Source organism: Poeciliopsis prolifica, unplaced genomic scaffold, assembly GCF_027474105.1.
Source record: "Poeciliopsis prolifica strain line A6 unplaced genomic scaffold, Auburn_PproV2 SCAFFOLD168, whole genome shotgun sequence".
NCBI lineage: Eukaryota > Metazoa > Chordata > Actinopteri > Cyprinodontiformes > Poeciliidae > Poeciliopsis > Poeciliopsis prolifica.
Window position 1 is genome coordinate 195,054 of NW_026562543.1, and position 27,447 is coordinate 222,500.

The 27,447-nt window shown below is 45.8% G+C and overlaps 1 protein-coding gene across 3 annotated transcripts in view; it reads right to left on the reverse strand.

Moving 5' to 3' along the window:
* Window positions 1-27,447, reverse strand: part of LOC129356364 (poly(rC)-binding protein 4-like) — an 88,985-nt gene that overhangs the window by 3,272 nt on the left and 58,266 nt on the right. The window contains exons 7-15 of one of the 3 annotated variants that reach the window (XM_055025958.1): window positions 24,517-24,648; window positions 24,190-24,318; window positions 20,568-20,642; window positions 19,412-19,483; window positions 16,163-16,204; window positions 16,012-16,087; window positions 14,494-14,549; window positions 8,812-8,981; window positions 4,780-5,292 (exon numbers count right to left, since the gene is read on the reverse strand). In XM_055025958.1, the coding sequence (XP_054881933.1) occupies window positions 4,860-5,292; window positions 8,812-8,981; window positions 14,494-14,549; window positions 16,012-16,087; window positions 16,163-16,204; window positions 19,412-19,483; window positions 20,568-20,642; window positions 24,190-24,318; window positions 24,517-24,648 (1,185 nt within the window). In that variant the 3' untranslated portion in view covers window positions 4,780-4,859. Of the gene's footprint in view, window positions 1-4,779; window positions 5,293-8,811; window positions 8,982-14,493; window positions 14,550-16,011; window positions 16,205-19,411; window positions 19,484-20,567; window positions 20,643-24,189; window positions 24,319-24,516; window positions 24,649-27,447 lie in introns of those variants that run through there. The other 2 variants (XM_055025957.1, XM_055025959.1) reach the window with 2 other exon arrangements.

Genomic DNA, 27,447 nt, shown 5'->3' on the forward strand with positions numbered 1-27,447 from the left:
AGACAGACAATCTGTGGAAACATCGGTCCCTTTGGGTTGCTATTGTAGCCTGAACAACAATCAGTTAGAGCCAGGAGGAGGGACATACTGCTGTCAATCACTTCATGTAGTCGCTGCTAAATGTGGTAATGGCAGATAGATTAACAGCACTAAGTCCCTCCTGGCTTTGATTGGTTATTATACTTTCATAACATGCTGACAGTTTCAACAAATGTGTAAAAAAAAGTATTAAAAGTTGCATAATGTGGCTGTAACTGAGGATTACAGCAGAAACTGGGTCCGGTAGCGTTAACATGGTGACAGGGTTTCTGGTCCTGGCCGGTCAGAGCAGAACAAACAGAGACGAGGGAACCGGTTCTTTCAGTGCTCGTTTATTGGATCATGGCATGGATGGAAGAAAACAGAACCACCGACCCGTCAGGCCGACCCAGACACGGGACTCACAGAACCTCTGGTCATAATGGACTTTTCATGTTCAAGTGCAATAATATTCATAACTGTCCTCAGATGCTGCTGAGCGCGCGGCGCTGCACCTTCACCTGCAGAGATCCACTTCCTGTCTGCGTCACCCTGCAGAGATCCACTTCCTGCATGCGTCACCCTGCAGCGGACCACTTCCTGTCTGCAGCAGACCGACAGGAAGTTTGTCTCGCCAGTCAAACATCCACATTCAGAAACGTTTTCGGATCAGGTTCCTTCCAAGCAGAGGTTCACGGGCCGACTGCAGGTCAGGAAATGCTAAATGTCGGGTCTGGTGATTTTTGTCACATAAATAGAGGGATTCATAACATGGAGGATGTTTTGGTTCTTATTTTTACTTTTTCTTCAACATTTGTTCCTAACGTTTGCTTGATGAAAATATGTCGGTCTGTTTAGAAGCTGTTTGATTTGAATCTGATTTTGTGCTGGTTGCTCTCAGCGGCATCAGAACCTGCTGTTCATACGGAGAAGCAAAAAGACACTAAATGGAGATTTAAAAATGGTTCTAACAACAAAAACTATTTATGAGCATTTGCTTCAAAATTCAGCTGCAGGAGTTTTTTACCTCAGCTAAACATAAAGAAAATCGAACATTTACATTAAGAGGATTATCAATAGTTTCTGCATAGCAAAAGTAGCTTTAAAGACATTTAAAGCTACTTTTGACCAAAGATGATTTGAGTCAGATATTCCATCATTCAGGAGGTGATAATTAGTACGAATGATTTGTTAAGGTGATAAACATCTAAACTATGGATGAACCAACAGATCGATGATCTGATTGATCAGCCGCCGCGCCGCAGGGAGGCTCCGCCCAGGTCCAGTCTGAACATTGGTTCATTACAGGGACGCCGCTGCTGCCAACTCAGCAAATTAACATCGCAGGCAAAAAAATATCGGCCAAAATCGGTTCATCGAAACTCAGATGAAAGTGAAACGATCGAGATAAAACTGCGACCTGACGGTCCCGCAGACAGGATGTGTGTCGTCTTCAGGGCGGACACGTGAGTGAGTCTGAACCAGGACCGCTGGTCCGGGTCGGTCCGGTTCAGTCCAATCCGGTCCGGTTCAGTCCAATCCGGTCCGGTCGGCCTCCACCTGAACTGGACCTCAGAACTGTTTTTGCATAGACATCAATTCAAGTCAGACTCATGCAGACAGAGGAGGAACGACAGAAACGATGAAGAGGAAGAAGAAAGAAGTGATGAGACTTTATAAAAATAAGTGAGCTTGTTAATCATCATCATCATCAGTAGTTATTAATGCAAACAGAAAGTTTATGAAACAGTTCAACCGGAAGCTGCTCAGTATTGCTTTGATCCCCAGACGCTGCAGCCTGGTGTGTGTGAGTGTGTGTGTGTGTGTGTATGTAGGCGTGTGTGTGTGTGTGCGTGTGTGTGTGTGAGTGTGTGTGTGTGTTGGGGCGTGTGTGTGTGTGTAGGCGTGTGTGTGTGTGTGTGTGTGTGTGTAGGCGTGTGTGTGTGTGTGTGTGTGTGTGTAGGGGTGTGTGTGTGTGTAGGCGTGTGTGTGTGTGTGTGTAGGCGTGTGTGTGTGTGTGTGTGTGTGTGTGTTGGGTGTGTGTGTGTTGGGGTGTGTGTGTGTGTGTAGGCGTGTGTGTGTGTAGGCGTGTGTGTGTGTGTAGGCGTGTGTGTGTGTGTGTAGGCGTGTGTGTGTGTGTAGGCGTGTGTGTGTGTGTGTGTGTGTGTGTGTGTGTGTGTGTGTGTGTGTGTGTTAGTGAGGCCAAGCAGACATGCAGCAGCAGCGAGGATCCAGAGAAACGTTCCTCAGTTCACCCGGAAAAATGAATAAATTAAAGAAAAAATCAAAGACAGAGAATCTGCTGCAGAACTAGAATAAGGAGAATAAAATCAAAATGTTTTGGATCATTAAATATCCTCTAACGGAAAGTTTTGTTGAAGCTGTTGCTCCTGCTTACTTCTATATTTTTAATAAAAGCTTGTTGGCACTGATGTTTCTCTCTACTGACGTTTATCTGGCTGCTGTTTGTGGAAGAATCTGTTTTATTAGGAAGTTTAAAAAGTAAAAGTCTCAAACTGCAGCTTCAGGATGAAACTTGTTTTGAGTCTCTGTTTAATCTGAATTCAAATAATTCACCAAATTATTGAAAAGATGTTTTTTTAATCAAAGTTTTGATCATTTTGGCTTTCCGTACTTTCAGATCCCGCTCCCTCCTGCTGCCTTTGCTCAGCAGGAATTTTTATTTTCACTCTTCAGGTTAAAATCATGTATGTTGTCATTAGCAGCCATTTTTAATTGCTTCTGAGAAGTTAAATGCCATAAATCTCATTCTTGTTTGTTTTTTATCCATAATAATCCTCCTAACTGCTGATCAATCTACTTGCTGTTCATTATTTTGGGTCGCTGTGTTGCCGTAGTTCTACTTGTTCTAGTTCTGTCCAGAATCAGAGGAAGGATTTCAGAACGTCGTCGGGTTCGGTTCTGATGTCCAGTCGGATTAAACAAGTAGAAACACAAACTTAGACAATTATCAATGTTACAGTGAAAAAGTTAATTGGTTCACACACTTAAAAAACAAAACACAGTTTTACAGTCATATTGGAAACAGAATTTCATCTAAAGCTGTAAAGCTGTAATACTTCTCTTAATAAGTTAAAAAATAATTTAAATCAACTTGAATTAATTGAAAGAAAAAGGACTTAAAAAATCTTTACAAGAAAACCCAACGACACACGAAGCAGGAAGTAAATTTACATCGTATACAAAGTCAGCTCAGTGTTAGTGATCAGTGATATAAACTCTGAGGGAATATTTCATAACGGTTAATAATAAATATAGGAGTATACAGTGTGACACAGACAGAAGGAGAGCTGGAAAGTCTTTATGGCTTTTACAGGCTGCAGGCAGCAGCCGCCGCCTCCGGACTCTGAGCTGCTGGAGAAACCAGAGAGAAGCTCCACTGTGTGGGATTGTTGGAAAATGAAACGATGCAGATTCTGACATGTCAGCAGAAAACAGCAAATAAAGCAGCAGCTTGTTGGAGCCCCAGATCAGCATCCACAGCTGCTGATAAAACAACTAAAAAGATGATAATTCATATTGATTTTATGTAGCCCCCTTAAACAACTTCCTCCAGTTTCAGATTTCAATATGGCTGCCAAACGATAGTGGGCGGAGCCGACCGATAAAAACATGGATTCACCATCAAAGCCTGAACCGCCTGAAGCTTCTCAACCTCCAACATGGCTGCTGACTTATGAAACATAATTCATCTCTTTTATGATTGGACTACAGACAGACTAACATTTTACTGGTTTTTTGTGTAAACTGAAGCGTTGTAAGAGGAAAAGTTCAAACTGGCAGAAAGTGGTGCAGATAAACTGTTTTAAGGCAGAAACTTTCTTTACTACGTTTATTCCTGCAGTTTGAAGAGAGTTTGGTTCTCTTCTGCCACCTTGTGGTGACAGTGAGATACTGTGATTAACCCTTTATGCTTTTGGTAAAGTTTGAATCTCGTGACGATCAGTTTAATGAAGGATGTATGGCTCTGACAGAATCGATTCTTGATGCTGCAGTAACTAAAATCGTGTCGTTGTTTTCCTTCTTCTTGTCACAACCCGTATACAGAATGTCCAGAAGCCGGACGGACGGACGGTTGGAGGACCCTGACCTCCCGCTGCTCGGTTCTGGTCCGATGTGGGAGGAAAAAGTCCCTCTGATGGTTTCTGTTGATTTTCTCCCAGTAACAAGGAAAATAAAATGAGGTTTTTCATCTTGTTGATCATTATTTCCTCCTCTGCATTGAGGGCTGTGTCCATCCTGTCCATCCTGTCCATCCTGTGTGAAATGGACCCTTTACCCAGAAACATTACCGTCTCTGACTGACGTGGAAAACAGCTGGCATTTAAACAACAGCATCAACACAATAAATAACGGTCAGCGCCTGGTTTCAAACCAGACTTTGCTGAAAGTGGAGAGCAGAATGTCGACCCGGTTCTTCCTCATCATGGCGGGGCGTTGAATCAGGGTGGATGAACCACGGAGAGGCGGGGACGCACTCATGGACCCTGAGAGGTAACCGCTGCAGCTACTTGGTGATTGTCAGATTTAAAGGATCCTTCTGATCATCAGTGAAGATGATCAGCAGGTTCAGCTGGTTTAACTCTGAAACTATGACGACCGTTTTAAATCTGCTTCGCTTCACCTTCACTGATCGCTGTTGGCTTCACAGAATCGGTATTATTTTAGATAAATCATGCATGTTCCAAGAATCCCACAGTGATCTTTGCTAGCAGTCAGGGGAAGAGAGAGAGATGGAAACAGGAAGTGACAGAGTTCAGAGGCCCTTGCAGTTTGAAGAGCAGCCCAGAAGCCACCGCAGAGACGGCCGTCCTCCTTCATCAGTACGGAGAAAACTTCTGTCTCTCCGGCTTCTTCATCCCGTTGGCGGACGATGAGATCTTGGCCGTGTAGGACGCCAGCGCGGCCGCCGCGTGAGCCGGGACGGGAACCGCCGCCGTGGCCGCCGTCTGCACCGAGCTCGGGAGCACCGGCGCGCCGATGGCGGCCGCCGCCGCTGCTGCTGCTGCGGAGGCGGGAGGGGTGGACAGTGCCAGGTAGGGGATGGATTTCACTCCCAGGAGGCTGGAGAGGGGAAGGGCATAGGGGGCGCCCAGGATCGGAGCGTGGGGCAGTGCAGCACCCATCGCTGCCAGGGGGGAGGAGGAGGAAGACGAGGCGGAGGCGGGGGGGGCGGGCTGGGTGAAGCTCATGGTCAGGTCAACGGGAGACGACATGGAGGAGGACTGGGCGGTGGATTTGGCGGTCTCTAAACTGGAGGAGGGAGGGTGGAGGGAGCACAGGGGTCAGGAGGAGGGGTCGGATGGAGAAGGGTTAGAGGGTCAAATAAAAGACATGTTAAAAAAAACGAGTAAAAACTGAATGTGAACCAAAACGGAACCAAACAGGATTTTTTTGGAGAGAAAAATGAAAAACTGACAGAACAGAAAATCAGAAGACAGGTGTGTTTTGCTGGAGGTTGCAACAGATTATTGTAGGGGTTCGCTGTACGGATGGGGGTGTGCTGTATAAGTCGGGGTGATGGGAGGGGGCTTAGGGAGGAGGAAACAAAACCATCACAGACACGTTAGCAGGGCAGCTCCGTCACACATGATGCAGAAACGTTTCGCTGCAGATCCGAGAAAATTCCCTGCAGAAACTCACAGCTTACCCTGGAAAAGGAGGAACGATGAAAAGAGCAAACAAGGCGGTTCAGACTGAGCTCTGGGTCGGGTTTTTAGTTCAAACAGAACCAAACCGATACCCATAGACAGAGTTGGGGCCAACGTCCGTCTGTCCTCCGTCTGTCCTCCGTCTGTCCCCACTAACCAGTGGCCGCCTGTCCATCAGTCACTGGACCAGCCGACAGTCCGTCACAAGCAACCGACCAACAACCATCCACTCACCAACACATGGTGTCTACAGACTGTCTGTCCAGAGAAACTGGACGACCTGGAAAGAACCAACATTTCAGACTTCCAAAATGATTTTTGTCCCAATTTTCTCCTTCGTCCTGATTATCTGGATGGCTTGAAAAATATTATTAATAAACGTCTAAAAGAGTTTCTGACCTAAAAAAGGTCAGTAAGTTTAGTCTTGGCTGCTAATTTTGGGTGAAGCTAATTGGAAAGAGAGGCAACAAAAACATGGCACTGGATCCGACATGCAGAAAACTGAACAAGTGGCACGGCGGCCCTGATGGACTCAAACGTCGCTCCTTCCTGTCGGCCATGTTTTGTTTCATTCAGTCCTGAGAGGTTTAGCAGGATTTCCCGTCTGAATGTTGCGGGTTTCAGCTCCAAGTCTGATGATCTCAGCTTGTGAAAATTCGCTGACAATTTTGAAATATTTCCGTGTGAATCGGACGTCATCAGACTGATGATGTCAGCATGAGGTCATCGAGCGAACCGTGGGGTGAAGGAAAGCTCAGACAGATCGTCTCATCTGACTCAATCTGACTGGAATAAATAATAAACAGTTTGACCTTCTGACCCCTTCAGGAACAAACGTCTGTCTTTTGTTCTCTCCATCTCTCCCTCCGACATGCAGCAGATATTTGCATGATGCAAACTGGAACATAAATGTTGTTAATGACAAACCTTTGAACCGGCTTATTTCTGTTTCTGCTATTGCTGTAGCTGCATGAGGAAGGAACCTGAAACAGCCGACTAGTGAAAGCTGAGTCTGATTTTTGATTCCCGGCGTTGAGCTCAGTTCATCTGTACAATAATGCAACACATGGTGCCTTGCTAAAGTATTCGGCCTCCTTGAACTTTTCAACCTTTTGCTGATTTTCAGGCTTCAAACACAAAGATCTAAATTTTTATTATTGTGGAACAAAATTTATTGGATATTTGAAACGTTTTTAACAAATAAAAACTGCAAAGTGGGGCATGTGATATTATTTGGTCCCTTTACTTTCAGTGCATCAAACTCACTGCAGAAGTTCAGTGAGAATCTCTGAATGGTCCAACGTTGTCCTAAATGACTGATGATGATAAATATAATCCACCTGTGTGTCATAAATGCATCTGCTCTGGGAGGATCTCAGATTGTGTTTAAAGCACTCAGAGCATCATGAAGACCACAGAACACCAGGCAGGTCCGATACTGCTGGACAATATGGAAAAGAAAAGATTTCCCAAACATCAACCAAAGACCCGGAAGTCTCTCTAAGCTTTCCTCTGGAACCAGGAGGAGAAAGATCAGAGATGCAGCCAAGAGGTCCAGGATCTCTCTGGATCTACAGGGATCACTCTGGATCTTCAGGGATCTCCAGGGATCTCTCTGGATCTACAGGGATCTCTCTGGATCAACAGGGATCTACAGGGATCTCTCTGGATCAACAGGGATCTACAGGGATCACTCTGGATCTACAGGGATCTCTCTGGATCTACAGGGATCACTCTGGATCAACAGGGATCACTCTGGATCTACAGTGATCTCTCTGGATCTTCAGGGATCACTCTGGATCTTCAGGGATCTCCAGGATCTCTCTGGATCAACAGGGATCTACAGGGATCACTCTGGATCTACAGGGATCTCTCTGGATCTACAGAGATCCATCTGGATCAACAGGGATCACTCTGGATCTACAGGGATCTCTCCAGATCTACAGGGATCTCTCTGGATCTACAGGGATCTCCAGGGATCTCTCTGGATCAACAGGGATCTACAGGGATCACTCTGGATCTACAGGGATCTACAGGGATCTACAGGGATCTCTCTGGATCTACAGGGATCTGCAGGGATCTGCAGCTGAGGGAGAGTCTGTCCACAGGTCAGCGGCACAAACCTGGACTTTCCCAAAGAGATCCATGAAAAATCTGCTTTAAAGTTCCAAACATGCAGGAAGGAGCTCTGGTCAGATATGTTTCCATAAACACAATGCAGCCCTGAACACAACATTCCCACTGTGAACATGGTGGTGGCAGCATCATGGTTTGGGCCTGCTTTTCAGAACCACTCTGCTGAGTCTTAAAGACCTAAGACTGGGAGGAAGATTTACCTCCCAACAAGACAAAGATCCCAAACATAAAGCAAAATGGTTCACAAATAAACGCATCCAGGTGTTACAATGGCCTAGTCAAAGTCCAGGCCTGAATCCAATGGAGAAGCTGCTGTTCACAAGCGACTCCATCCAACCGCACTGAGCTCCAGCTGGTTTAAGGAAGAACAGACAAAACCAAGAGACTTGCAGCTGTAATCACAGCAAAAGGTGGCGCTATAGAGTATCAATGCAAGGGGCCAAAATATATTGCAGCTTTTTATTTGTTAAAAAAGTTTAAAATATCCAATAAATTTCGTTCCGCCTCTCGATTGTTGTTGATTCGTCAAATCAGAAACATTTTAGATCTTTATGTTCAAAGCCTGAAAAGCAGCAAAAGGTTGAAAAGCCTTGATTCGGCCCCCAGGGAGAATCCAGGGGCCCAAGGGAGAATCCAGGGGCCCAAGGGAGAATCCAGGGCCCAAGGGAGAATCCAGGGGCCCAAGGAGAATCCAGGGGCCAAGGGAGAATCCAGGGGCCCAAGGGAGAATCCAGGGGCCCCAGGGAGAATCCAGGGACCCCAATATTTTGTGAAGGAACATGTGAAGGAACATGTGAAGGAACATGTGAAGGAACATGTGAAGCGATGACAGAACAGACGTCGGTCCGGTTCCACTGCCAAAGTCACAAAGTGCTTTTGGCCTGGAGGAAACCTCCCAACGCTTCTGTTCTGGTGAAGTCTTCAAACTGAACTGGTTTTGGGCCAGGGCTCCCAGTCTGAGAGTTTCTGTCCTGCTGATTCTTACCATGAGGTGATTAAGTACTGAGCCAGGTTGATGGCGATCGGCGTGCCGGTGATGGTCACATGGCGGTCGCTGCTGCTGTCGATCTGACTGCCGATCTTGATCTGAGCCCCAGACACCTGCCGGATCTCGTTTATTTTGGTTCCCTGGCGACCGATGATTGATCCAATCAGCTGTGAGGAAGAGGAGACAAAGAAGATGAAGATCAGAGCTGAAGGGGAAATGTTCACAGAAACATTCTGGGATTGGTGGATTTCATTCACAGAACTTCAGGTGTGTTTCTGGTGCTCTGCTCCTCAGTAGAAAGTGAACCAGCAGGTCTGATGGGTTTAAGCTCCAGCAGGAGAGGAAATCTTCAAGAGAGGAACCGACTTTAAATCCGGCTCTGAAGAGACTCTGTGAATCATTCTTAGAGCAGAGAGAGCAAAAAGCTTCAGAGAGTCTCTGCAGTCTGCACTCTGAGAAACTCAAACTCTTCTGTCTGGACCATCAGCAGCCAGTTTGTCTCGTCTGCAGAGATTCAGAAAAACACATCAAGCACAGATTCAGAGCCATCGATGAAGCTGCTCAGGATCACAGAGAGAATCTGAAAACATCTCTGGAGCCTTTAAAGAAGAAACTGGAGCAGAAGAAGGAAGTTAAAGAGGAGTTTGATCAGACAGCAGAACACATGAAGGTCCAGGCCCGACACACAGAGAGGCAGATTGTTGAGCAGTTTAAGAAGCTTCATCAGTTTCTAGCAGAGGAAGAGGAGGCCAGGCTGGCTGCACTGAGGGAGGAAGAGGAGCAGAAGAGATGATGGAGGAGAAGATGGAGGCTCTGAGCAGAGAGATAGCAGCTCTTTCAGACACAGTCAGAGCCACAGAGGAGGAGCTGAGAGCTGAAGACGTCTCATTCCTGCACAACTACAAGGCTGCAGTGGAAAGAGTCCAGCGCTGCCCCCTGCTGGAGGATCCACAGCTGCCCTCAGGAGCTCTGATAGACCAGGCCAAACATCTGGGCAACCTGGCCTTCAACATCTGGAGCAACATGAAGGACATGGTGACCTACACTCCTCTGGTTCTGGACCCAAACACGGCGAATCCAGAACTCCTGCTGTCTGAAGATCTGAGCGTTGTGACAGCAGGACGGAGGCAGCAGCTGCCTGATAATCCGGAGCGGTTGGACGTTTGGTGGTCCGTTCTCGGCTCTCAGGGTTTTAACTCCGGGATCCACAGCTGGGATGTTGATGTTGGAGACAGTGAGGTTTGTTAGCAGAATCTGACCAGAGGAGGCGAAACTGACAGTCTGGATTGTTGGTTCATATGACAGTAAATACTCAGCAGGATCTCCACCTGCTGCTCCCAGAGATCTATCAGTCCAGAAAAAGATCCACAGGATTCGAGTGAATCTGGACTGGGATGGAGGAAAACAATAAAGTCATTGCATAATTTTATTGTTTCTCTTGTTATTTGTTCAGTTTTGGTTTAACTTTAGTTATTTTAGTAGTTTGTTAGTTTTCAGGATCCTTTAATCAGCAGTTCAGTGGAGAGATAGTAGCTTAGTGAGTTTGTTGATTAAAGTATTTACCTGTAAACTGAAATTATTTTTGTTAATAAATTTGTATGTTTTAGAGAGACATTGTTTTCATTCCTTCCATGTTTTGCTGTTTGAAAACAAAAACAGATTTATTTGTTCATCTATTGTTATTTTAAGCTTTAAGGTGTTAAAACCTGAAGGTTCTCAAACAATAACTGAAATGTTTGGCTGATATTTGGATCTAAATGACTAATTGTGTTAATAATTTCCTTTTGCATGTATGAACAGTTATTAGTGGCTAAACCTTTGGTTGGACAACATACAAATAGAATCGCATCACATAGACATTTAAATCGACACGATTAGATTCAGTTGCTTGGTTCAGTCTGATGCAGCAATTCCTCCTACTGAGGAAGCATGTGGAGACAGGAGGGAGGAAGCATGTGGAGACAGGAGGGAGGAAGCATGTGGAGACAGTGGGGAGGAAGCATGTGGAGACAGTGCGGAGGAAGCATGTGGAGACAGTGCGGAGGAAGCATGTGGAGACAGTGGAGGAAGCATGTGGAGACAGTGGGGAGGAAGCATGTGGAGACAGTGGGGAGGAAGCATGTGGAGACAGTGCGGAGGAAGCATGTGGAGACAGTGGGGAGGAAGCATGTGGAGACAGTGGGGAGGAAGCATGTGGAGACAGTGGGGAGGAAGCATGTGGAGACAGTGCGGAGGAAGCATGTGGAGACAGTGGGGAGGAAGCATGTGGAGACAGTGGGGAGGAAGCATGTGGAGACAGTGCGGAGGAAGCATGTGGAGACAGTAGGGAGGAAGCATGTGGAGACAGTGGGGAGGAAGCATGTGGAGACAGTGGGGAGGAAGCATGTGGAGACAGTGCGGAGGAAGCATGTGGAGACAGTGGGGAGGAAGCATGTGGAGACAGTGGGGAGGAAGCATGTGGAGACAGTGCGGAGGAAGCATGTGGAGACAGTGGGGAGGAAGCATGTGGAGACAGTGCGGAGGAAGCATGTGGAGACAGTAGGGAGGAAGCATGTGGAGACAGTGCGGAGGAAGCATGTGGAGACAGTAGGGAGGAAGCATGTGGAGACAGTGGGGAGGAAGCATGTGGAGACAGTGGGGAGGAAGCATGTGGAGACAGTGGGGAGGAAGCATGTGGAGACAGTGGGGAGGAAGCATGTGGAGACAGTGGGGAGGAAGCATGTGGAGACAGTGGGGAGAAAGCATGTGGAGACAGTAGGGAGGAAGCATGTGGAGACAGTGGGGAGGAAGCATGTGGAGACAGTGGGGAGGAAGCATGTGGAGACAGTGGGGAGGAAGCATGTGGAGACAGTGGGGAGGAAGCATGTGGAGACAGTGCGGAGGAAGCATGTGGAGACAGGGGGAGGAAGCATGTGGAGACAGTGGGGAGAAAGCATGTGGAGACAGTAGGGAGGAAGCATGTGGAGACAGTGGGAGGAAGCATGTGGAGACAGTGGGGAGGAAGCATGTGGAGACAGTGGGGAGGAAGCATGTGGAGACAGTGGGGAGGAAGCATGTGGAGACAGTGGGGAGGAAGCATGTGGAGACAGGAGGGAGGAAGCATGTGGAGACAGGAGGGAGGAAGCATGTGGAGACAGTGGGGAGGAAGCATGTGGAGACAGTGGGGAGGAAGCATGTGGAGACAGTGGGGAGGAAGCATGTGGAGACAGTGGGGAGAAAGCATGTGGAGACAGTAGGGAGGAAGCATGTGGAGACAGTGGGGAGGAAGCATGTGGAGACAGTGGGGAGGAAGCATGTGGAGACAGTGGGGAGGAAGCATGTGGAGACAGTGGGGAGGAAGCATGTGGAGACAGTGCGGAGGAAGCATGTGGAGACAGTGGGGAGGAAGCATGTGGAGACAGTGGGGAGAAAGCATGTGGAGACAGTAGGGAGGAAGCATGTGGAGACAGTGGGGAGGAAGCATGTGGAGACAGTGGGGAGGAAGCATGTGGAGACAGTGGGGAGGAAGCATGTGGAGACAGTGGGGAGGAAGCATGTGGAGACAGTGGGGAGGAAGCATGTGGAGACAGTAGGGAGGAAGCATGTGGAGACAGGAGGGAGGAAGCATGTGGAGACAGGAGGGAGGAAGCATGTGGAGACAGTGGGGAGGAAGCATGTGGAGACAGTGGGGAGGAAGCATGTGGAGACAGTGGGGAGGAAGCATGTGGAGACAGTGGGAGGAAACACTCCACCAGGTCTGTTTTCATCAGGAGGTAAAATACTTTTGTCTTAAATTGGAAGGTTTTCTTTCTGGGATTATTTCCTAAACAACATATCTAAACTTTGATAAGCAAGTTTGTCTGAACAAATTATTAATTAATCCCATTTTGAGCTGGATGGTGATATTGCTGTGACTTTGTTTGCTATTTTGTCAGGTTTAATAGAAACATTAAAAACACAGGAAACAGTTTCTGTCTCCTGAAACCAAAGCAGTTCCACCCAACAGCGCCCCCTGCTGGCATTAACTAGAACCAGCCGTGACACAGACAGAGGGGGAAACCGAGCAAAGGCTTCAGCCTGGTTCTGGTTCTCCTCTGAGGTTCGGATGAAATCAGCCTAAAGCAGACGAGGCAGAAGACGCCTGCGGCTATTTTTGGCGACTTCCTGCTGCCCCAGTAATTTAGGAAGGTTTAGTGAAGGAGGAAGAGGAGGAGGGCTGCTAACTGGGAGCTACAGGACGTCATTAAGCCGCTCTGCTCGGCCCTGACTCACAAACAAACCTATCACACACTTCCATGCACGGGAGCTTAGAGCTCTGTGCTCCCTGTTCCTCTCAACCGGAGACATTTTTCTCACATGTGAGCAGGTCTGCATGTTGGATGTGTTTCACTGCAGGAAACGATCCTTTAAAGGTGGAGATTATCCCTTCAGGGAAAACGCTGTGGAAGGATGACCTCTGAAACATCCAGGCTTATGCACATCTGCAGGAACGCATGCCAGTTTACGGCAGTCTGTCTGCAGATTAACTGCCCTCCTCTGGAGTTTTGACTCAAGATAATAAGAGGCAGAAATGAAACAGAGGTGATCATTTAAACTCACTTTTAAAACGGAGCCGAACCTTCTGGTTTCAAAGTTATGTCAGCGTCTGAAGATGAGGCTTAGAAATGTTCAGATCAGCTCAAGTTAATAATAAAATGACAGATTTCTGTTGTTCTGCAACTGGATTTACAAAACGAAGGAATTTCTTTGTGGTTATTTTGTTGTTCAGACAGAAATAAATTGTTTAATTATTTGGTGAATCATAAACTGACCAATTATATCATTTGGCCCTAAATATAACATGACAGTGAAGCTGCAATGAATCTGATCACATGCAGCCTCCAGATGTTACCCAGCGATGTTATTTAACTTAAAATGTTTCGTTTCACATTTATGGAGGAAGAAAAGGAGGAGGAGGAGGAAGAAGAGGAGGAGGAAGAGGAGGAGAAGGAGGAGGAAGAGGAGGAGGAAGGAGGAGGAAGAAGAGGAAGAGGAGGAGGAGGAGGAGGAGGAGGAAGAGGAGGAGGAGGAAGAGGAGGAGAAGGAGGAGGAAGAGGAGGAAGAAGAGGAAGAGGAAGAGGAGGAAGAGGAGGAGGAGGAAAGGAGGAGTAGGAGGAAGAGGAGGAGGAGGAAGAGGAGGAGAAGGAGGAGGAAGAGGAGGAAGAAGAGGAAGAGGAAGAGGAGGAAGAGGAGGAGGAGGAAGAGGAGGAGGAGGAAGAAAAGGAGGAGGAAGAGGAGGAGAAGGAGGAGGAAGAGGAGGAGGAAGGAGAGGAGGAAGAAGAGGAAGAGGAGGAGGAGGAAGAAGAGGAGGAGGAAGAGGAGGAGGAGGAAGAGGAGGAGAAGGAGGAGGAAGGAGGAGGAAGGAGAGGAGGAAGAAGAGGAAGAGGAGGAAGAGGAGGAGGAGGAGGAAGAGGAGGAGGAGGAAGAGGAGGAGAAGGAGGAGGAAGAGGAGGAGGAAGAAGAGGAAGAGGAGGAGGAGGAAGAGGAGGAGAAGGAGGAGGAAGAGGAGGAGGAAGAAGAGGAAGAGGAAGAGGAGGAAGAGGAGGAGGAGGAAGAGGAGGAGTAGGAGGAGGAGGAGGAGGAAGAGGAGGAGGAAGAGGAGGAGAGGAAAGAGGAGGAGGAAGAGGAGGAGTAGGAGGAAGAGGAGGAGGTTTTACTCACATCGTTGGGAATGAGGAGTTCCTGAGTCGTGGTTTGGGAATTTGCTTCCACGGCTCCTGGGGATCAGAAAGAGACGGATCAGAGAGAAGCATCCAGAACTGCAGAGGTTCTGGAATCAGAGCAGGAAAACCCAGAACATGGCGGCTCCAGACCGGGTTCAGAAACCTGATTGAAGTTTGGGAATCTGCTGTGAACAACGTCCCACATTTATTCTGTTTGCTTTGGTTTTCAGCCGACGTTCTGATCAGGTCTGATCATATTTCATGTGACCAGATGGAGGTTTGTTTCTGGAATAGAAGATAAAAGCTGTTGTTTTTGCTCTTCTCCTGTTTCTCTCATCATGTTTTGACTTCTTCCATCTTTCTCCCAAATGTTTCTCATCTCTTGGTGAGTCGGAGCTGTTCTTTATCTGCAGCAGAACATCATCAGATCCGCATCTTTCATCATTTATTCAAACACCTCAGTGCTTCAGAAGCAGCTGAGCATCTGCATGGATTTATGAATCGTCTGTTTGTTCCGTCACACGTTTGATTTCCAGCTCGGTTCCCCAGAAGCAGCGTGAATCCTCCCTGAAGTGGACGGAAACCGAAGCCTTCAGCCGAGAGAGGAGCTCGACAATCGGCCCGTCGGCCCAGCTGGAGGCTTCTGATCACAGCTCTTACACACAGATTAGTATTCAGCATTCGCAGATTACACAACACTGAAATTATTCTCCCGCAGAGAGCAGAGAGGAACAGGAAGGAGTGAGATGAACTCTGGACGTTTCCCCCTAATGGTCCGGTCGACCCAGTTCTACTGGAACCAGAACTCCATCATCTGCTCCATCTCCAGCTGCTGTGGTTCTGAATCCAACCAGCCTGTTCCCCTCCTGGCCTGTGGGGGCGCTGCACCAACAACCACTTCAGGAAACGACAGTAAAACCTCTGAAGACACTGAGAGCAACTTCCTGTTTCAGCAGATGAAACAAGGTCTTTAGTCTTTGGCTGAAGACCAGGAGCCATTTCTGCTGCTAATGCTAGCTAGCATGTTAGCATTGGTTGGATGTACCCAGAATGCCCTGCATTGTAGTTCACTTCCTGCTTTGGAGCGCTCTCTGGTCCGCTTGGCGTTCACATTAAACTGAACCAGACCGAGGTTTGGAGGACCAGAGTTAGCTTAGCATTCACATCTCACCAACTGAACCGGACTTTCAAGACAAACGGACTGAAGTCAGATTGAAGCAAACTGAACATGAGAATGAACAATTATTAATTAGTCAAACGGAGTTTCTACAACAGAGAGAGAGGAAAATGTTCCTTAATCCCAAATAAAACCTGGTTTGTTCTAAAATGTTTGTGGATTTTCAGTGTGGATTTTTAACTCCATTTTTAACTCCATCAGATTTTCACCTGTTCATGTTATTCAGGTTCCATTTTTGTTTCTCCATAAGGAATGTTAACTTTAGCGCCACCTGTTGACAGTTTTAACTGTGAGGGAAAAGAAGCAGCGGTTGCAGAACAGTTCTGTCCCTGTACGTACCGGGCAGGACGGAGGCGGCCTGGCTGATGGACGCCAGGCCCTGCTGCTGCATGGACAGTTGCTGCAGCTTCACCAACTGACAGACAAACGGAGAGTAGAAGCCGTGAGACGATGGAGCTGAGCGGAAATCGCTGCCAGAAACTGGTTTTACCTCCGAATGTGGAATGCTGTAGTGGCTCTGAACCGCGTACGTCTGAAACAGAAGGAACACAAAGCAGAGATTATCAGTTTGACCTCTGCGCCCTATAAAAGCGAGACTCCACCCTCTAAAGGGAGACTCCGCCCTCTAAGGAGAGACTCCGCCCTCTAAAGGGAGACTCCGCCCTCGAAAGGGAGACTCCGCCCTCTAAAGGGAGACTCCGCCCTGTAAGGAGAGACTCCGCCCTCTAAAGGGAGACTCCGCCCTGTAAGGAGAGACTCCGCCCTCTAAAGGGAGACTCCGCCCTCTAAGGAGAGACTCCGCCCTCTAAGGAGAGACTCCGCCCTCTAAAGGGAGACTCCGCCGTCTAAAGGGAGACTCCGCCCTCTAAAGGGAGACTCCGCCATCTAAAGGGAGACTCCGCCCTCTAAAGGGAAACTCCGCCCTCTAAAGGGAAACTCCGCCCTCTAAAGAGAGGCTAAGGCCTCTAAAGGGAGACTCCGCCCTCTAAAGAGAGACTCCGCCCTCTAAAGAGACTCCGCCCTCTAAGGAGAGACTCCGCCCTCTAAAGGGAGACTCCGCCCTCTAAGGAGAGACTCCTCCCTCTAAGGAGAGACTCCGCCCTCTAAAGGGAGACTCCGCCCTCTAAAGAGAGACTCCGCCGTCTAAAGGGAGACTCCGCCGTCTAAAGGGAGACTCCGCCGTCTAAAGGGAGACTCCGCCGTCTAAAGGGAGACTCCGCCGTCTAAAGGGAGACTCCGCCGTCTAAAGGGAGACTCCGCCCTCTAAAGAGAGACTCCGGCCTCTAAAGAGACTCCGCCCTCTACAAGGAGACTCCGCCCTCTAAAGAGAGACTCCGCCCCCTAAAGGGAGACTCCGCCCTCTAAGAGAGGCTAAGGCCTCTAAAGGGAGACTCCGCCCTCTAAAGGGAGACTCCGCCCTCTAAAGAGAGACTCCGCCCTCTAAAAAGACTCCGCCCTCTAAAGAGACTCCGCCCTCTACAAGGAGACTCCGCCATCCACAGCAGGGAGGGCGGAGTCTCCTCACCATGTCCACCTTTCCAGCGACAGAAACCCAGATTACAGCAGAGGAAGTGGCTGAGCTGGTTTTACTGGAACCAGTAAAGAAGCAGCTCTGAAACCAGTGAGGCATATGAAGCACTGGAGGAAAAAAAACTAAAAGTGGCAACACTTTATATACAGCGTGACTGATTTCTTGTATGGAGGGCAAAGTCTGTCAAAATTAGCAATAACTGTAGAAATAAATAAATAAATTGCTTGATAACAAAATGAAAAATTTACTCTTGTGAAGTGTGATGTTAAATTATTAATTTTGACAGGAGCAGTCTTCCATATTTTTTTTTTTTGTCTTTTATAAAAAAATATTTCCTTCCAATATTTTTTTACTCAAAGTTTTTGTCACAGAATGATTTTCACATCCGAGCTGAAAAATGCAGAATGATGTGAATAAAACCCAGAAGAATCCAGAACCGGTCCAGAAACATTTCAGAATATTTCTGCTGCAGTTTCCTCCTCCACCGGCGCCGACCCGACACCTTCCTGCTGCTGGGCCGCAATTAGATCCAGTTACTGTTGTTTTCACTGACAACCGGCCCCACACACACACACACAGACACACACACACACACACACACACAGACACACACACACATACACACACACACACACACATACACACACACACACACACATACACACACACACACACACACACATACACACACACACACACACACACACACACACACACACACACACACACACACACACACACACACACTCGCTGTGAGGCTAAATGCGGCTGCTGCATTCAGAACTGTCGCAGGAATCTGTCCAGCTGTCCTCTCCATGTCCGGTACTGGACTGTTTCGAGTAACTGGACCTTCAGTTTGCCTCTGACATCAGAACTCCGGATCCGGTTCTGATTCTGATGGAGTGATCTCATCAGTGGGAGCGGGTCTGTTCTCCACCTGCAGGTGGCGCTGCAGCGCCGCGTTTACGGCCTTCCATTCGTTCAAGTTGTGAGTAGGAGGATGAACTGGATCAGAACCAATCTGAGGGAAAGAAGGTGTGACTTCAGAAACCTGAACCGGGTTCTGTTCTGAGATGAGGTGAGATCAGAACCGCAGCTGATCCACAGCTGGGTTGGTTCTGGTTCTGATCCGGATTGGCAGAGTGGTTCTGAGGACATTAATCATCAGAAAAAGAAAGACGATTCATCATGAATTAATCATTACTAAAGAAATGAAAGTTAAGTGTTGGTTCTGATCCAAAGGCCCGTCTGGAGCAGCAGAACCAGGAGTTTTAATGATGATGATTCAGCTCATCATAAATCATCATTCCAGGTAACGTTTTGGAGCGCGCTCAGTTCGAACGCAGCCTGCTCTCACATCAACAAACCGTTTCAAAGATGGCCGACGAAGAGCGAGGGAGGAGGAGGAAGAGGAGGATGAGGAGGAGGAAGAGGAGGAAGAGCAGGAGGAGGAGGAGCAAGAGGAGGACAAAAAGGAAGAGGAGGAAAAGGGGGAAGAGGAGGAAGAGGAGGAGGAGGAGGAAGAGGAGGAGAAGGAAGAATAAGGCGTGCATCTTTAATGAAGGCAGCAGAAAAGCTTCAGATCGTTTCTGCAGGAGGAAGATGAGATCTGAACCTCGGACCGAACATCTGACGGTTCGGTTCTGCAGAACTTCAAGACAAAACAGAAAAATGAACTGAGGTTCCAGATGGAAATTAACTGGAACCAAACGTTTATTTCTAGCTTTTTATGCTATTATTTTGACACTAATTGCACAAAGAAATTGGTAGATTCTGCAGATTTTTTTCTTATTTAATCACTGAAGCATTTTTAATAAAAATAACAGAAATACATGGAAAGATGTAAATGAGTAAAGAATTCAGCTCCTTTTCTAATGTTCTGTCTGCTGGTTCTGGTTCTGCTGGAGTTTTCTTCTTGTAAAAGGGACGTTTTTCCTCTCTGCTGTCGCCACATGCTTGCTCATTGTGAGGGGAAATTAACGACCCTCTGCTGGGTTTCCTGATGGAACCGAGTTTGGATCCGTCTGAATCAGGCGACATTAACTGGGAATCAACGGCATAAAAAAACGGAATAAATCCAAATTAAACTGAAGTTAATATGGTTTCATAGACTGTTTCATTTAAAACTTTTATTTCATGGTTTATTTAACCAACCAGAAAAGATCCGTGTTCGGGTCAAAGGTCGGCCGCTGGGCTCTGATGACTCACCTGCTGCAGGTCCAGTCCACCCTGAGCCACGGAGAACAGCGGGTGAGATCCAAAGTCCGAAGCCTCGAACACCTAGAACCGGGACAGAACAGAACTAGCGCTGCAGTTAGAGGTCAGAACCTGACTCGAGTTCCTGCCGACCCGTCGGAGCCGATTTCAGGTCAAAGAAGAACTTCAGAAACTTTCAGCTTCACACGCAACTTTCTCTGAGACGCTCAGACGGCCCAAAGTCAAGGAATTCATGTTTCAGAACCGAACAAAAAGTTGGATTTAAAAACTCCTCAGTAGAAATGAGGAAAATGTGAAATAAATAAAATCTCATCAACATTCATTCTGCTTTTTATTCTCAGATATTTCAATCTGAAAATGATTCATTTGGTTTCTAAGCTTTGATATTCAAATTGATTTCCTGTTTTTCTGAATCTTTCAGTCTGTAACGTTTATAAAATATGTTGTTACATTTTTAATAAAACAGTTTCCATGTGGAAACATTAAAAAATGAGACAGATAATCTGTGAAAAGCTCAAAGAGGAAATATTTTTTACAGATTGTCTGTTGCATATTAAACAGTTTCCACAGCTTTAATAAAAATGTAAAACAATATTTTATAAACTCTCTGAAGAAGCAGAGAGTTTCTTCTTGGTTAATATTCATAATTAAATGTTATTTACTGTCATATTTAAAGACGCTGAAGATGATTTCTTCCTGCCAAAGCAACTCAAGTCAGTGATTTTCCTCAGATGTTTTTCTGACTCCATCCGATATTCAAAATGTGATTGTTCCATATTTTATCATATTTCATATGATGACATTAATGGTTGTACTGGAATAAGTTTGACTGAATTTGGACCAAACTGGATAAAAGGAAATAATCTGAACTAAATATTTAGAGTTGATTTAAAGAGCCTTCACTAGAAATCATGGATCAGAACCGGGCCTGAGATCCAGAGGAAACAAAAATTAAATGAAATGCAAATCATCAGTCAAAATGTTTTGATTTTACACCCTGAAGAAATAAACCAGTAAATAAATTAAAAAGGTGGTGAAGCATTTAATAATTTAATGTTTTCTGCAGATTCCTGAATTCATCTGATAGTTCACTGAACATGTTTGATCCAGAAGCAGAAAACAGAAAAAGCCCAGTTTTCATCCTGACCTGGTTTCCTGCCAGCAGCACCGTTCCTGGACTTGGACTAGGCCGGTATGGAATGGTTGCTCCTTTCGGTGGAGACTGCAGAGAGAAACAAGTAGAAACATCAGTTTCTATCTAAGCTTCAGTATTAAATGTTTGTTTCTGCAGATTTTGCTGCTTGTGACCCAGTTTGGTTAGAAAAACACCAGAAGCTCCTCCTGCTCCCTGCTTCTGTTTGGCTCAGATTCATTTCTTTCCTTTCTGGCCTGCAGGCTGAGGATCTGGATCGGAGCAGAACCGGAGCTGCAGCTCAGCTCCGGCGGGTTAAATATCCACATCACCACTTCCAACGTCGACACAGCGCCATTCTCCAAAAAGATTTAAAAAAGACTCGATCAGCTGAATTAACTTTATTTTCTCTGTCTGATGGAAGATCTGATAAACATCTGGCAGCTGCAAAGCGTCATAATAACCCATCATAAAGCGATTCATCGACTGAATCAGGATGAACTTTGACTCTGACGGTTAGGGTTGTATGGAAAGCCTGACGGGACAAAAGTCAAGCAGTTTCTAATACCTTGCAGAGCAATAATCAATACCTAATGAAATGTTTAACCAGTGGAAGGAGTGTATCGTTTCATATTTTGCTACTTTGAGAGAATGCTTTCATCTCAAACAACACAAAAAGAACTTTCAGTTTCAGACTTCAAGGTTTTTGTTCATCGGCTTCCTGTAGGAATCCTTCTCAGATTAAATCCCTTAATGATCTAAATCCATCCAGATCTCATTGGTTCTAGTTAAATTACAGTTAATTAGTGGCTGGATGGTAGAACTGCAGCTGAATTATGAATCATCCATCAGAACAAACTGAGTATTTAACGTTTCAGAGCCAGACCTGAACCAGCCTCCAAAGCAGGATTTATGGCACTGTTAAAGCTCCTTAATGTGAGCAGAGCTGGTTGGAACATTCAGCAGATACAGGAGTTTCACAGCAAAGTGTGTTTTAGTATTTCATTTAAAGCAACTCTTTATTGGTTCTCCTATTTCATGACACTGAGAGTTTGGCTTTGCAAACCGTTCACACTTTAAGGTTTGAGTGAAGCTGAGGGTTTTTACGTGTCCTTCCTGTTTAGAGTCTAAAACAAATGTCTTGGTATCAATCGGTGATTCTGTTCACGTCAACAATGACAAAGACTTCCCTGCTGGCAGCTTCGACCAAACAACAAATCGCATCCAAACCTCTGAGGAGATTCACCAGCTTCAGTCAAACCTTTTGACAAACGGCATAAATAAACGCTTTGATTCAGAGCTAATAAGATGTGATGAGTTTGTGAAGTAAATATTGTTAAAACACAATATATAGAAATAGAAATGTCTTTATTTTCCTGCAACAACAACAAAGTGACAGGAAATCACACAAAATAAAATAAAATAATAAAGAGTAAGTTATGGTACAGTCCGGGAAACATTTCAACAGAAATGCAGTTATTAAAGACGGCATAAAAATGAAAACATCTAAAGACCTGCAGACTCTGCACATTTATATACTAAACTTTGCATTTTAAAAACAAATTTCAGTCAATGGCTAAAATAAAGAAGAAGAGGCAAAATTTAGTTCCTCAGATGTGCAACAAACCGTCCAGAACCGCCGCTCCTTTAAATCAGCTCTGAACCAAGATCCACTGCAGATGATCCATAAAATCATCTTCATCTGCTCACAACTTGTCATCTCAACATGTTTCCTCTTTATGTGATGATTTCTGCTGTTTTTATCCTTTTATCTGATTCTTGATGTTTTAGCTGAAAATAAAATATTCCTGTTTGTTTTTTCTGTAATCTGCAGTTTTTCTCTCAGATAAAAAATCTGAAGGCAGATTAATAATTTTCAGCTTCTTCTTGTTTTTAATGGAGAAAATGCATCTTAAAAATCAGTTTACTGCTTTTAAAATCTCAGAATTATCTTAAAACCTGTTTCAGCCAGAAATCCAAGAATAAATGAATATTGATAATAATAAAAAAGTGATTTCAGTTTATTCAGAATCAACAGAAGGAAAAATCAAGAATAATAAATTCTTGTTATTTTTGCTGTCTTTAGACCGGAGAACAAAAATCATAATTGACGCTGAATTCTATGGAAGCATTTAACTGCAGAACTCAGACATGAACTCATGAGAAGAATCTTGTTAAAACAAGAAACTTTTATGTTATAGATGCAAAACTTGTTAAAATGAGGAGTTTGTTGTTATAATGAGATTCTTGTTTAAAGGCACGACTACTCATTAAAACTTTCCGTTTCTCACCCCATTTCTTCCAGACTATATTCAATTGTTGTTAAACCTTAATTATTTAAAAGAAAATGTTTTGGCTTTAATGAGTTATAAGTCTCATTATAATAAGTTTTCAAAATGTTGTTAAAATCAGAATGTTTTTTGTTGAGCTCTGCTCCTGAATGTAATTCTAAGCTCTGGCAGTAAAGGGCTTCCGTAAATTTTCTTTACTTGCTTAACCCTTCAAACCAATAAATGACATTAAAATGTTCGTTGCTGGGCTGAAAATGGCAGCGATAACATTCCGTATCTGAGGGAGAACTGAAGGGATGAAAGCAGCAACGGCTTTTAGGAAGAATCAAATCCAGCTGAGCTCAGCGTTTTCCTTCCGTCTCTCCTCCCAGATTCCGACGCTGGGGAATACCAATGAGCTTCCCGGACACTTTCCCTGTTTCCAGCTGAAAGCTGTGAGTTGAAGCTGTGAGGTGAAGCTCAGAGTTTCGGCGTTTTCCCCTGCAGCTGCGTTGTAATGAGCTGCAGCTCGGCGCTCGGCTGTCAGCTCCCAGGTTTCTGCTCCCTCACTGTGTTATTTTTGACCACAAAAAGCCACCGAGCTGACCTGCTCGGCAGCAAACAGCAGAGACACACAAAGCGGCCGGCTGACTCTTCTCCAGCAGAACACACGTTTCACCTGCAACATCTGCAGCATCGAAGCTCAGAGGGAAACGAAACCATTCAAACTCATCACATTTCTCGGATCTCAGCTGATCCAGACTGAAAAACCTTTTGCTCTTCCAGGTTTATGACTGCTGTTTCTTCATGCTGAGTCTGTTTTCTGGCTTTAAAATAAATAGAGCAAGCTCTGCCCGGTGGCAGCACCCGCCAGCAGCTTCTACGTCCTGAAGTTCTCCTCTTCTGAAGCATGAAAACCAGACGTACTTGAATCCTGGCGACTGAATGAATCACCAGGATCTAAAGAAATAAGGTCTGTGAATTTCTTAATGTTCATTAGAGAGTTTTGAAAACAAACATGAACCGAATTAACAGCCAGAATCCAACTGCAGACAAGAACACATTCCTCAAATCATTCATTTGGAAAATTTAAAAATTTGAAAATAATAAGTCATATTTCCTCCAGTTGTCATGTGAACTTTGAGCAATCTTTCAAATGTCATAAAAAAATGATTCAGTCGGTTTCCATCCCACTGGTTTGTAGAAATAATAATAATAAACAGGAAGTGAAGGATGAAAAACCAGCCTGGAGCACAAAATGTCTGAGAGTCTCCAACCTGCACAGGTTTGGACTTTCACATTCAGGTAGGGTTAGCTGTACCCTACCTTGTCCAGCAGTCAAGCCCTGAATCAGGATGGAAACGTACCTCCAGGATCACCGTGCAGATCAGCTTCACACACTGGATGATGGCGTCATGCCCTCCGGATATCGTCACCTCCCTCTCCGTGGAGTTGGGCAGAAGGTCACCGGCCACCTGGACCTGCGCACCTGTTGTCTACACACACACACACCACACACACACACACACACACACACACACACAACATGATTCATCTGGCTAGAACTTGGCACCAATGGAGCCTTTGTCAATATTTCTGAATATCCCATCCTAGACCACCAGGTGGCGCTGTGATCCTGTTTGTCTGACTTGTTCCTCCTGACATAAGCCTTCCTCTGATTGGTCCAGACTCACCTCTCTGATCTCCTTGATCTTTGACCCTCCTTTGCCGATGAGCGAGCCGCACTGGCTGGCCGGGATGACGAGCCGCAGAGTGACCGGAGGTTTGCTGGTCACCGTGCCGTTGGCGACCAGCGCCGCCAGGTCCTGAGGACAGACAGGAAGTCCATCCATCAGTCCACCAGACATGGACCTGGTCACCTCTGACCTTTAACCTGCTTCCTCTGGCTGAAGGTCAGTCAGAGGTTCATGTTCATCTGGTAAAATCAGATCTTGTGTTCGGTAAAACCTCCAGATGATTGACTGGGATTAAACCAACGCAGGGAATGCTGGCAGAGTGAAAGCGTGATCAGTAATAAATATGATAATGAAATGAAAGGAGGAGAGCAAAGACAAAGAGGAATTTAACTTTTCCTTCACATCTTAATGCAGAAACAAGCAGCAGAAGATTTATTGACCAAAATCAGCAGATTAGGGAACGAAAATGAGAAAAACTGGATCAGGAAGAACCAAGATTTTCCTGAATGTCGTTCCAGTTTAACAGAAAACCAGTTCAGCACAGAGACTGGGAGCCATGGAGAGTTTATTCTCATCACGTTGTTCTGGCTGGCCCAGACCACGTTTACACTCCGCCTCCATTTAATTGATTGAACCAATCGCATTAAGAGCTGCAGATGCAGGCTGTTATTTATTACCCGCTTAATTAAAGAAAGAGGCCGGACCGGACCGGACCGGAGGCAGGACAGATAAATGAAAAGCCCAGCGAACGGCAGAAGTCCGGCTGATTAAAAGACAAGTAAATTTAGAACGAGGGATCATTTAGAGGTGAAGAAGAAACGGCAAAGAAAACCTGAAGATTTCTGTTAAACAGGAAGCAGCTGAAGTTCACAGAACCAGTTAGATCCAGACAGAACCAGTTAGAACCAGTCAGAACCAGTTAGAACCAGTCAGAACCAGTTAGAACCAGACAGAACCAGTTAGAACCAGACAGAACCAGTTAGAACCAGACAGAACCAGTTAGAACCAGACAGAACCAGTTAGAACCAGTCAGAACCAGTTAGAACCAGACAGAACCAGTTAGAACCAGACAGAACCAGACAGAACCAATTATAACCAGACAGAACCAGTTAGAACCAGACAGAACCAGTCAGAGTTAGAACCTGTTAGAACCAGACAGAACCAGTTAGAACCAGACAGAACCAGTTAGTACCAGACAGAACCAGTGCGAACCAGTTAGAACCAGACAGAACCAGTGAGAACCAGACAGAACCAGTGAGAACCAGTTAGAACCAGACAGAACCAGTTAGAACCAGTCAGAACCAGTCAGAACCAGTTAGAACCAGACAGAACCAGTTAGAACCAGTTAGAACCAGTCAGAACCAGTTAGAACCAGACAGAACCAGTTAGAACCAGTTAGAACCAGTCAGAACCAGTTAGAACCAGACAGAACCAGTCAGAACCAGACAGAACCAGTGAGAACCAGTTAGAACCAGACAGAACCAGTTAGAACCAGTCAGAACCAGTTAGAACCAGTCAGAACCAGTTAGAACCAGACAGAACCAGTTAGAACCAGTCAGAACCAGTTAGAACCAGACAGAACCAGTTAGAACCAGACAGAACCAGTTAGAACCAGTCAGAACCAGTTAGAACCAGACAGAACCAGTTAGAACCAGACAGAACCAGACAGAACCAGTTAGAACCAGACAGAACCAGTTAGAACCAGACAGAACCAGTCAGAACCAGTTAGAACCAGTTAGAACCAGACAGAACCAGTTAGAACCAGTCAGAACCAGTTAGAACCAGACAGAACCAGTTAGTACCAGACAGAACCAGTGCGAACCAGTTAGAACCAGACAGAACCAGTGAGAACCAGACAGAACCAGTGAGAACCAGTTAGAACCAGACAGAACCAGTTAGAACCAGTCAGAACCAGTCAGAACCAGTTAGAACCAGACAGAACCAGTTAGAACCAGTTAGAACCAGTCAGAACCAGTTAGAACCAGACAGAACCAGTTAGAACCAGTTAGAACCAGTCAGAACCAGTTAGAACCAGACAGAACCAGTCAGAACCAGACAGAACCAGTGAGAACCAGTTAGAACCAGACAGAACCAGTTAGAACCAGTCAGAACCAGTTAGAACCAGACAGAACCAGTTAGAACCAGACAGAACCAGTTAGAACCAGTCAGAACCAGTGCGAACCAGTTAGAACCAGTCAGAACCATTAGAACTAGTCAGAACCAGTTAGAACCAGACAGAACCAGTTAGAACCAGTCAGAACCAGTTAGAACCAGACAGAACCAGTTAGAACCAGTCAGAACCAGTGCGAACCAGTTAGGACCAGACAGAGCCAGTTAGAACCAGTCAGAACCAGTCAGAACCAGTTAGAACCAGACAGAACCAGACAGAACAAGTTATAACCAGACAGAACCAGTCAGAACCAGTTAGAACCAAACAGAACCAATGAGAACCAGTCAGAAACAAATAGAACCAGTTAGAACTAGTCAGAACCAGTTAGAACCAGTCAGAACCAGTTTAGAACCAGTCAGAACCAGTTAGAACCAGACAGAACCAGTTAGAACCAGTCAGAACCAGTCCGAACCAGTTAGAACCAGACAGAACCAGTTAGAACCAGTCAGAACCAGTTAGAACCAGTCAGAACCAGACAGAACCAGTTAGAACCAGTCAGAACCAGTTAGAACCAGACAGAACCAGTTAGAACCAGACAGAACCAGTTAGAACCAGACAGAACCAGTTAGAACCAGACAGAACCAGTTAGAACCAGACAGAACCAGACAGAACCAGTTAGAACCAGACAGAACCAGTTAGAACCAGACAGAACCAGTCAGAACCAGTTAGAACTAGTTAGAACCAGACAGAACCAGTTAGAACCAGTCAGAACCAGTTAGAACCAGACAGAACCAGTTAGAACCAGACAGAACCAGTGA